Source organism: Gorilla gorilla, chromosome 19 (genome assembly GCF_029281585.2).
Source record: "Gorilla gorilla gorilla isolate KB3781 chromosome 19, NHGRI_mGorGor1-v2.1_pri, whole genome shotgun sequence".
Taxonomy (NCBI): domain Eukaryota; kingdom Metazoa; phylum Chordata; class Mammalia; order Primates; family Hominidae; genus Gorilla; species Gorilla gorilla.
This window is the reverse complement of record NC_073243.2, coordinates 70934999-70947444: the sequence shown is the minus strand read 5'-3', so window position 1 is coordinate 70947444 and position 12446 is coordinate 70934999. Positions and strand designations below refer to the sequence as shown.

Here is a 12446-nt window from a genome sequence, read left to right as displayed (position 1 = left end):
GGGATTGCCATTGTTGGTACCATGTGTCCTGCTTAATAAAAAAATAGTCATAGAATGAACTCTTTCTTTATAATCCTACTGGCCTGGTCTTAATGAGAGTCACAGTTGCTTTGTGCCAATGAAGAGCTTTTCTCTTTGGGAAGATTGCATGAAGAAAGTACGCATGATAAAGGATCCATGACAAAAGTATCTTGGGTATCTCCAAGCATTAATTTAGTCATAGCAAAATTTTTCATTTTCTTTGTAGGTGAAAATAAATAATGATTTTAATTATGAATTTTACAATAGTACTTGGTCTTATGTAAAACATACGTCGACAGAACACACATCATCTAGTCGGAAGCGCTCCTTTTTTAGATCTTCATCATCTTCACGCAGTTATACTTCACATAACAATGAAATCCATAAAGGAAAGGTTAGTATAAAATGTCAGTTAACTTTTCCATGTTTTACTTTTTTAAGTATTGCTTACATTAATAAACTTGTATTTATCAAAAGGATCAGCTTTCGTATTAAAATTAGTAATAGTAATAGTATTTCCTTTAAGAGTCAATGCAATATCTTTCTCTAAAAGGTACAATATTGTCTCATTAAATCTCTTTGATAATATATTTATTTATACCGGCCAGGCACAGTGATTCACACCTATAATCCCAGCACTTTGGGAGGCCAAGGTGAGTGGATTTCTTGAGCTTGAGCTCAGGAATTTGGGACCAGCCTGGGCAACATAGCAAGACCCTGTCTCTATAAAAACACAAAAATTAGCTGAGCATGGTGGTGCATGCCTATAGTCCCAGCTACTTAGGAGGCTAAGGTGGAAGGATCACTTGAGCCTTGGAGGGAGAGGATGCAGTAAGCCAATATCACGTCACTGCACTTCAGCCTGGGCAACAGAGTGAGACCCTGTCTCAAAAAAAAAATACATATATATATATGTATATTTAGTTATAGTTTTAAACTTCTCATTAAAAATATTTGTTTTTATTTGAAGATGTTTACAAAGCCCTTATTACCTTGAAATCTTCTATTTTAAACGATCTTAAATTTCTTAAATTTGTGATTACTGGTGATACTATTTTAAGTGTCATATACAATTTTAAAAAATCTAATTAATGCTTATATATGCTTCTTAAATGCAAATGCTAGAGGCTTTTTAGATGGTGCATGAAGATAAAATACTTTAAAAACACTTTATTACTTTTGAGATACCAACATTTTTATCTAAGGAAGTTAAAAGACATTTTTAAATACTTCATTGTTTTGAAATACTAAAACCTTCCTCTTGAGAAACCTGAACAGTAGAGATGGATTGTACTAATTGATATACAGTTATGGCTGAATAATTTTTTTAGGCTAATTATTATTCACAATCTGCACATTTCATCACATCCTTAAAGTTAGTAACTTGATTAATAAATCACTTAGGAAAATATAAGGAATATTGATTTTATTTGTTTTATGACTGAGAAACTGACTATGGAGCTATGAGTTGTAAAAACATTTATCGTCTCCACATTATATTGTTCACAAAGTGGGGATTTGGCAAAAGTAGATCTGTGATCTGTCTTGGACGTCATTAAAAGATGCTTAGGAAGTGTTTAAAAGACCTCATTATAAAGTAGCTTCACCTGCAAATACCCTAGTATGGGAGATAAATGATACCTACAAGTCATTGTCTAGATGTGGACCATAGGGACACATTATTTTATATACTTATATTTATCAGTTGATGGATTAATTCTCTTTTTCTAGTTGAAGATGGCATAGCAACTTGGTCTTGGGGTTTTGGAGTTTATATAAGAAATTATCATATAATTTCTTCACCTGTAATCTCAGCACTTTGGGAGGCTGAGGAAAGCAGACCACTTGAGGTCAGGAGTTCAAGACCAGCCTGGCCAACATGATGAAACCCTACCTCTACTAAAAATACAAAAATTATGCGGGCATGGTGGCACATGCCTGTAATCCCAGCTACTCAAGTGGCTGAGGCAGGACAAAGCTGAATTTTCCTGAATTAATCCTGAACCCTGAATTAATGCTTTGTTGATTTCATTTTGAGAGAAGGGTCCTCACTATCTGTCCAGATGTGGGGGGGGATGGTGGCTTAACATAGCATTACTCAGATTTTTTTTTTTTTTTTTTTTTGATATGGGGTCTCACTCTGTTACCCAGGCTGGAGTGCAGTGGTGTGATCACGGCTCACTTCAGTCACGGCCTCCTGGGTTCAAGCGATTCTTCTACCTCAGCCACTTGAGTAGCTGGGATTACAGGCATGTACCACCATGGCAGGATAATTTTTGTATTTTTAGTAGAGACAGGGTTACATCATGTTGGCCAGGCTGGTCTCAAGTGCTCTGCCTGCCTCAGCCTCCCAAAGTGCTGAGATTATAGGAGTGAGCCACCTTGCCTGGCCATTACTCAGATATTATTACTATTTGAGACTCCAAATATTCCTGATTGTGTCCAGTAAGTGGGCCCATAGGAGTGCTCATCACGCGTCAAAAATAAAAATTCATGTAGTCTTGGTTGATTGGAGATGAGAGTTGATGAAGGTATTGAACAGAGAGCTATTTCCATTGCCTTTTTATCTTCCACCTAAAACTCCTGTACTCTTTCTTCTTTCCACAGAGTTACCAACTGCTGGTTGTTGAGAACACTGTTGAAGTGGCTCAGTTCATTAATAACAATCCAGAATTTTTACAACTTGCTGAGCCATTCTGGAAGGAGCTTTCCCACCTCCCCTCTCTGTATGACTACAGTGCCTACCGAAGATTAATCGACCAGTACGGGACACATTATCTGCAATCTGGGTCGTTAGGAGGAGAATACAGAGTTCTATTTTATGTGGACTCAGAAAAATTAAAACAAAATGGTACAGTATTAAAAAATTCGTTGTCTAAAGGCATTTCTGGGATTTTAATGGGGAAATAACATGTAGTTAATGTAAGCTTTTGAGCTTTAAAATTTGACAAACAAATTTAAATTGCAAAGGAATCTAAAATTGCAAGAATGTATTATTCTCTACTTAAAATCTTATATGGTTTAAGAAAAGCCTGTCTACTCTTTTGCATAGTACCTTGAGCTAAATCATTATCATTATTGGCTATCTCTAGAGGGTATTGGCTGGGTTTTTAGAATGCTTTTTAAACTTTCCGCTTTCTCAAACTAAACAGCATTTCTCAAGAAAAGCTAAATGAGGAATTTAGTAATATTTCAGAAATCAAAATGTTTAAATAAGTATTTCATTTACCTTTATTTTTTACCCTCTCATTCTTTTAAAAAAAATCCTCTCTGAATATCATAAGTTTGTTTACTACTTAATACTTGTAACAATAGCTTAAATTGATGGGATACCTTCCTCATGACAAGTGAGTTACATGTATTAGTAATAATCCTTACTATGAGCTGGGCATTATAATCTTTGCCCCACAGTGAGAAATAGAGACTCAGTGCTATTATGAGACTTATCCAAGGTCACGAAGATTGCAAGGAAGGTATTTAAGGCTGGGTCTAACTGGCCTCAAAGTCAGTTTAGCTTATTCCTTATGCTATGTCACTGCTAAAATTGCCTGATTTTGATTAGAATCAGGACATGCCCCTGAATTAATGCTTTGTTGATTTCATATTGAGAGAAGGGTCCTCACTATCTGTCTAGATATGGGCAGGGATGGTGGTGGCTTAACAACCTCTCCTCCTCTTCAGAGACTAGCCTTGGCTTACTAATGTTCCAAGTCAAACCTTTTTTTTCCTAACTTTGTCTTTTAGCTGATGCCCACATTTCTGTCTCTATTCCAAATCCCCTCTTCAAGGTCTTTCTCTTCAGAAAAGATTCTGTTACAACCTTGGAGAAGAATAAGATCTCTTACATAAGATTCAGAGGAAGTCTTTTAGCTTTTTAAATGGGTAAACTATAATATTTTTTCATTTCCATTGAGCTATTTTTTTTTGAAGTTCTCTACCACATAAAATTTAACTAGAACTTGATCTTTTCAAATCTTATAGGTTAGAAATGAGTGCACAAGTACAGGTTTTTGTAGCAAAGACAAGGACACTATTTCTTTGGAGAATTAATCCAGCAAGTAGTTTGGTCTAAATTCAGTTTTACTTCTTTTTATTGCACTTAAAAGAAATGGAGAGGATTAAAAAAACATTCCAAGCTGGTAAAATTATATTTTTCAGTAAAAATTTTACTCTTGAGCAGTTTATGTTTTTCCTAAAATTTTTATTTAAATATAATCATAACCTCTGGGATATAGTGTATGCCACAAATAATTGTTCTTTAAGAAACATTAAGGTTATTGTAATATAGTTAGTAAATGAGAAAATATATTTGCACATTTTAGTATTTTTCTATCCTACTTTCAAAAAATGCATTGGCAAAAAAAAAAAAAAAAAAACTCCCGTTGATAATGAGTAGAAACGATCACATTCTACGGGTATAAGTCATGGGAAGGAGATGTTGGAAGCCACAGATGTTAAAGATGGAGAGATTGAACCAGTAGAACTTGAATTTTAGGAGTTAATTCCTGTGGAAACAGAAGCCAGCTTTGGGAGCCTTAAGTAGATTTGCTGGAAGAAGCTGTCATGCTCCTACTTTTACTGATTTATCTTATGCCTAAGAAGCTGACTGTAAATGGGTGAAAGATATCACTCTTTGGGGTGTTCAATTTCTACTCCCTGCACCTTTTTATGTAGAAATCCCTTCTGCCTCCCCTCTGAAGCTGATAGAAGGAAAATAACAAAACTCAATTTTTTCTGATCTTTGACTCTTCTAGAGCACTTGAAAATGTTCATATCATGTCACTCTTGATTAGATGGCCATAGTAGCAGCAAACAACTTCTTATCCCTACTCTCATATCTGAAGATCTTCAATGAATGCAGAAATTAAACATGTCTCTTTTACATTTTTTCCCCTAGATTTTAATTCAGTCGAAGAAAAGAAATGTAAATCCTCAGGTTGGCATTTTGTCGTTAAATTTTCAAGTCACGGATGCAAGGAACTGGAAAACGCTTTAAAAGCTGCTTCAGGTAAATGAAAAAAGAGCAATTTGCATTGCAAACTTAACTTCTTTTTTTTTACTTTTAAGTTCAAGGGTACACGTGAAGTTATGTAGGTAAGCTTGTGTCATGGGGCTTTGTTGTACAGATTATTTTGTCACCCAGGTATTAAGCCTAGTACCCACTAGTTATTTTTTCCTGATCTTCTCCCTCCTCCCACTCTCCACTCTCCAAAATGCCCCAGTGTGTGTTGTTCCTCTGTCTATTTCCATGTATTCTCATCATTTAGCTCCTGCATATATGTGAAAATACTCAATGTTTAGTTTTCTTTTCTTGCTTTAGTTTGCTAAGAATAATGGCTTCCAGCTCCATCCATGTCCCTGCAAAGGACATGATCTTATTCTTTTTTTATGGCTCCATAGTATTCTATGGTGTATATGCACCACACTTTATCCAGTTTATCATTGATGGGCATTTAGGTTGATTCCATGTCTTCGCTATTGTGAATAATTACAAGCCTAACCTCTACTCCACTCTTCTATTGTTAATTCTTGATCTCCAAAGGCTTTTGAGGCTTTATCAGGTGTTCTACTTTGTGTTTTAAAAAATCTATTTGGTAATTTTTGTCTCTGCTCTCTCTTTCATGTGTCAAGGTAGTGAGACATCACACAGGATAGGGAGTTCACCAGGTTATCTCCTCTGTATTATAAATATGTTATCAGTGTGCAGCACTTTTCTCCCTTATGATGATTGGCAAACAAGCCTAGACAAGTGACTATATCAAGAGACGGTTCAGTTTCACTTGCTGACATGGCTACTCCGTGGAGGTCAGGTTTTTGGTGCATGCTGGTTGGCAGTGGAGATGGGGGGAAGGTGGTATGCTAGTCTTTGGGTGCTTGAAGGAGGACTGAAAGGGTAAACTGATCTAGACTGTGAGGGTACCACGTTAAGGAGTTTGGATTTCATTCTGATGGCTATTGGGTTCCATTAAAAGATTTAATACGTGGAGTGATGAAATAAAAGATTACCTAAGTAAAGTTGTAGAGAATAAAGAAGAATGGAGAAGGAAACATTTGGCAGGATTAAAAAACAAGAGATGGAAAGTAAAGGAGGAGTGAGGTCAACAGGGTGAAGATAAGGACCGAAAAATGTTCACTGGATTTGGTGATTAAGACTTAGTTGCTGCTTTTGAGAAGTGTCCGTTCATGTCTTTTGTCCATTTTTAATGGGGTTATTTATTTTTTACTTGTTAAGTTGTTTAAGTTCCTTATAGATTCTGAATATTAGAGTTTTATCAGATGCATAGTTTGCAAATATTTTTTCCCATTTTGTGGGTTGTCTGTTACACATTGATAGTTTCCTTTGCTGTGCAGACGCAGGAACAGGAAACCAAATACTGCACGTTCTTACTTTTAAGTGGGAGTTAAACATTGGGTACTTATGGACATAAAAATGGCAACAATAGTCACTGGGGACTGCTGGAGAGGGGAGGAAGGGAGGAATCAAGGGTTGAAAAACTAACTATTGGGTACTTAAACGCTCACTACCTGGGTGTTGGGATCAATCATACTCCAAAGCTCAGTATCGCATAATCCACCCAGGTAACAAACCTGAACATGTACCCCATGAATCTAGAATAAACGTTGAAGAGAAAGTTGCTTTTAAAGGAAGAGATTCCATAGTATGGTGGGGATGGAAGTGAGACTGCAATGCATTGTGTGAGGCCATAGACGGAGCAGTATCAGAGCTTAAATCCTCTTGGGGTAATGGCAAAAGTGGACACTGACCCATGTGTCATGATTCTCAGTGAAGAAGCAGGGATTCTTGGGATATTGGTAGATGAGTGCAAAAAGGAGGAAGATGAGTAGTAAAACCAGGTTTATGTACTCATTCACTTGCTTCATTCATCAACTATTTATGGAGTCTGTGGTATGTGCCAGGAATTGTTTTAGACACTCAAGATACAGCCGTGAATATGCCAGAGAAAGTGCTTGTCTTCGTGAAGCTGACATGTCAGAGGAGGAAAAGTTTTTGAATGAAGTGGAAAAAGAATGATCTGAACGTAGAAATGGAAGTGAGAGCTTTGAGAAGATGTTGACATCAGTCCTCAGCTGGGCTGGCAGTTGGAAGCTGCTTACCAATTTTATTTTATTTCACATTTAACAAATACAGGGCACCTACTGTGTGCCAGCACAATTTTAAGTGATGTACAAAAATAAACCAGTGTAGTCCTCCTACCTGTGTGTTAAGTATTATTCATATTCTCATTTTACAGACAGGGACACTGAGGCCCAGAAATGTTGCCCAAGATTATAGTTAATAAGAATTAGATATGAAATGCAAATGCATAAAATTTGGCTTAACAGTCTGGGGTCTTGACTTGCATTGGGCTGCCTTTTCTAGGGGAAAAGGGTTAGCTGGAACAGAGAGCTCACTGGGGTATGGAAAGGGAGGCTAAAGCCTTAAAAAAAATCATAATGGTAGAATCTGTAATTCTTTTTATTTATTTATTTATTTATTTATTATTATTTTTTTATTATACTTTAAGTTCTAGGGTACATGTGCACAACGTGCAGGTTTGTTACATATGTATACATGCGCCATCTTGGTGTGCTGCACCCATTAACTCGTCATTTACATTAGGTATATCTCCTAATGCTATCCCTCCCCCCTCTCCCCACCCCACTACAGGCCCTGGTGTGTGATGTTCCCCACCCTGTGTCCAAGTGTTCTCATTGTTCAGTTCCCACCTGTGAGTGAGAGCATGCGGTGTTTGGTTTTTTGTCCTTGCGAACTGGATTAAGAAAATGTGGCACATATACACCATGGAATACTATGCAGCCATAAAAAATGATGAGCTCATGTCCTTTGTGGGGACATGGATGAAGCTGGAAACCATCATTCTTAGCAAAGAATCTGTAATTCTTACATAGGTGTGCTGGCTAAGGCAGTGATTCTCAAACTTTAGTATGCATGACGCTTACCTGGGGGATTCTCTTAAAATGCTGATTCCAAAGGTTATTCATTCTCTCAGATATTCTCCTGTAGGTCTTGGTGGGAACTAAGAAATCTGCAGTTCCCTCAGATGATTGTGATTCAGTAATACAGGGCTGGGACGTGATTCACTGCATCAAAAAGTGTTACTGTATATATTGAAAACACAGCTAACAATGAAGATGAGGAAGCATCAGGTGATTTGTTAAAACTATTAAGATTTACAGTCACAGAAAGTCAAATATTGCATGTTCTCATATGTGAGGTTTAAAAAAATTGATCTCATGGAGATAGAGTAGAATGATAATTATCAGAAGCTGGGGAGGAGGAGGGGTCAATGAAGACAGATTGCTTAATGGGTATAAACCTGTAGTTAGGTAAAAGGAATAAATTCGACTAGGCGTGGTGGCTCAGGCCTGTAATCCCAGCACATTGGCAGGCTGAGGCGGGTGGATCATGAGGTTAAGAGATCGAGACCATTCTGGCCAACAAGGTGAAACCCTGTCTCTACTATCAATACAAAAATTAGCTGGATGTTGTGGCACACGCCTGTAGTCCCAGCTACTTGGGAGGCTGAGGCAGGAGAATTGCTTGAACCTGAGAGGCAGAGGTTGCAGTGAGCTGAGATGGTGCCACTGCACTGCAGCCTAGCGACAGGGCGAGACTCTGTCTCAAAAAAAAAAAAAAAAAAAAAAAAAAAGGAATAAATTCTAGTGTTTGATAACACAGTCAGGTGGCTATAGTTAACAATAATTTATTGTATATTTTAAAATAGCTAGAAGACAAGATTTGAAATGTTCCCAACACAAACAAATGGTAAGGTGATGGGTATCCTAAATATCCTGATTTGATCATTACACATTCTATGCATGTATCAAAATATCACATGCACCCCATAAACATGTACCATTATTGTGTATAAATAAAAAATAAAAAAAACAAAAAAAAACCTGTCAGGCTTTAATGATTTCTGAATATGAGTACAATATGCTTATTTTATGAAATTGCAAAATTTGGACAGTTACAAGGAAATGAAAACCACTCAAAATCCGATCTGCAAGGTTGGAAATTTCTTGTCATGACCGTTACAAATGGAGATAAAGTATTTCTAAAATTATGAGGCACATAAATGGAAAAGAACCTTCCATTAGCATTTCACACTTTTCAGAACACTTTTCATGTGTTAAGTAATAGATTCCTGTTAATTAACAGCTTATTTTATTCATTGTTAGTATACCAGATGCAATAAATTGTTTTTCTTCCAATATTTTATTATGAAAATTTTAAAACATATAGACAAGAATGTTGTAATAAATACCCATATACCCATTTCCTATATACAATTAGTATTTTGTAATTTTACTACATATATGTACATATAATATTTACAATATTGGCTGATTCTTTGAAATATATATTATGTATTTAAAGTGTTTATAATATTTGCTGAACTATTTGGAAGTAAGTTTCAGATATCATAATACTTCATCACTAAATATATGCATGTAACATCTAAGAAGAACATTCTCTTGCATAATGTGATACTCACACTAAAAATATAAAGAACATGAACAATAATTCCCTAATATCATCTACTCTCAGGCAAGAGTTGTTTTTCTTTTTTAAAAAATATACCTTAGTTTTGGCTAGGTGCAGTGGCTCACGCCTGTAATCCCAACACTTTGGGAGGCTGAGGCAGGCAGATGACTTGAGGCCAGGAGTTCGAGACCAGTCTGGCCAACATGGTGAAACCCCATCTCTACTAAAAATACAAAAATTAGCCAGGTGTGGTGGCGTACACCTGTAGTCCCAGCTACTCAGGAGGCTGAGGCATGAGAATTGCTTGAACCCGGGGGGCAGAGTTTGCATTGAGTATGCCACTGCACTCCAGCCTGAGCTACAGAGTGAGAATTCTGTCTCAAAAAAAAAAAAAAAAAAAAGAAAACCACCAAAAATAAAATAAATATAGCTTAGTTTTTAAAGCAGTTTTAGGTTCACAGCACAATTGAGTGCAAAATACAGAGAGTTCCTGTATATCCCCTGCTCCCACACAGGCAAAGCCTTCCCCACTATCCACATCTCCTAACAGAGTGGAACATTTGTTACAGTGGATGAACCTACATTGACACATTGTCATCCAAAGTCCATAATTTACATTAGGGTTCACTCTTGATATTGAACATTTAATGACTTTTGACAAATGTATAATGACATGTGCCCACCATTGTAGTATTATACAGAACAGTGTCACTGCCCTAAATATCCTTTGTGCTCTGCCTATTCATCCCTCCCTTCTTTCTGACCACAATTTATCTTTTGACTGTTTCCATAGTTTGGCTTTTTCCAGGATGTCATACAGTTTGATAGTTTTTTTTAATACTTGATAGACTTTTCACTTTTCATTTGCTTTCTTCTGTATAGGAACCCAGAACAATGTATTGCGAGGAGACCAGTTCATCAGTGGGGGAAGTGAAGGCCTCATATCTGGCCTTAGTTACCTAGAGCTGGACAATCCTGCTGGAAACAAAAGGCGATATTCCGCCTGGGCAGAATCTGTGACTAATCTTCCTGAAGTCATAAAACAAAAGGTATGTCAGGCTTTGTTTAAAGCAATAGGAAGCAGTCATGTTTATTTGCATGAGGAAAACGAAGGTGGTTAAATCAAGATGGTTAAACAGACATGGCTGTAATTAGCATTTTCCGTATCCCAATTATATTTTGTAGAGTAAAATGAATGCACACATAATAATAAGAAACAGAAGATGTGTTATACTCATATTTTAGTTGCAAATGTTAAATGTCTTGCAATTTCCAAGAGAAATTAATGACAAAATTTGCATTTTTAACTTTTGATCTAAGTTCGATTATGTCTTCCTTGGTCCCTAATTCAGAGGAGTTATAAATTCTAGCAAGGGGAAGGCATATAGGTTTGCCTTCTGTTATGTTCCTATCACCTTTCTTTGTGTGGCCATGGCTTGTGGGCTCCTGAAGTCATACAAATTAGGATAGTAACAAGTTGGCTGGCAGAATTTTAAGATGTTTTATTGTTATCATCAATTCTTTTATAATGCAACATATGTGTTTCTAAAAATCATTGAGCTATGCAAAATTGCACAATAAAGGGCTTATGGAAAAAAAATCAGGTTAGAGACACAGCACTCAAATTTATCATCTGTGACACTCATATGAAAAAGACAGGTGCCAATAAAAATAGTTGCATGGTTTTATACATGTTAAATTATTAAAAATGTATCTATACTACAATAAGTGTGGTGCATTACCTAGAAAAAGACCTGAAGCTTTCTGGGTTTTGGAAGGGTTACAGCTTGTGAGTTACTGTGAAGTGGTAGAAGGACACCAGTCAGAAACCCGACAGACATTTGTAACAGCAGACGTGAACGGTATAGTTTATAATGCAGGAAATGAACTGACATAGATGTTGAGGGGTGTGTGAGTGTGTGTGTGTGTCCACGCACATGCGTATGCATGAGTTTTGTATATTCCTATGTGGCTTGTTTCCACTGTGTGAAGCATTTTGTGTTCACCCTGTGTTTCATGTGGACATAGTTGCACATAAGAAAATCTCAAATCTGTGCTATACTCAAAATTTTCAGTATATCAATCTCAATGGAACAAATTCACCTTATCAAAACAAATATTATAGCAGAACCGATTCTATGATCTATTCCCTGCATGAAAGTCAATGTCCCAGGCAAAGCCTGATTTTCAGAGATACATTTTATAAACTCAAAAATTGCAATAGGTCCTCAAGTCCCCTCCTAACACCCATAAAGTGCCCATTGGCTTCCAAATATGGGTGAGGGAGGGAGGGTGAAGTTTTCCTAGAAAGTCTTATCTTAAAGGACCATCTGTTAATATTCAAAATGGCCTGTATTCATTGTCAGCATCCCATACAAATCTTTAGAAACTCTTGATTAGATTAAATTATGGATTAGAGAAAGACGCATGTTCTTTAACAGTCTCCATGTACTTTTCCACATAAGACTATAAATTATCATATTTGTGCTCACATTTTAGCAGGGCAAAAAAGGAATAGAAGAAGAAAAGGCACTATGCAGGTACAGGTACATGACTATGCAAAGCCATCGTTTTCGCAACAGCTTGGGCTCTCAGGAACCAATGGTGCATATCTCTTCCCAGTTCAGGCATCATGGTGGCAGCCTGAAATTGGCTATGGTGAGAGCAGCTACACTGCAGAAACTGGCAAATGCTACAAAGCAGAGACATTTCTGTTCCTGGGAGAGCAGACTGTTAAAGTTGAGTCAGCACATCTGTGATTTCAAGGTTGCTTTTCTTCTGAAATAGCCAACGCAGAGTAATAATGTTTACCTGTTTTAAATTTCTCCATGAGGAAAGAATCCATGATTTCCACTAAGAGATATGTTAAATCTCTCAGTCAGGACATTTAATTCTAAATTTAATTTCACTTGCT

The 12446-nt window shown here is 36.7% G+C and overlaps 1 protein-coding gene across 1 annotated transcript in view; it reads left to right on the top strand.

Moving 5' to 3' along the window:
* C7 (complement C7) overlaps positions 1–12446 on the top strand; it is an 82510-nt gene that overhangs the window by 44545 nt on the left and 25519 nt on the right. Inside the window, exons 7-10 of the mRNA XM_031003284.3 lie at positions 248–415; positions 2629–2872; positions 4919–5029; positions 10415–10581. Coding sequence (XP_030859144.2) covers positions 248–415; positions 2629–2872; positions 4919–5029; positions 10415–10581 — 690 coding nt within the window. The remainder of the gene's footprint in view (positions 1–247; positions 416–2628; positions 2873–4918; positions 5030–10414; positions 10582–12446) is intronic.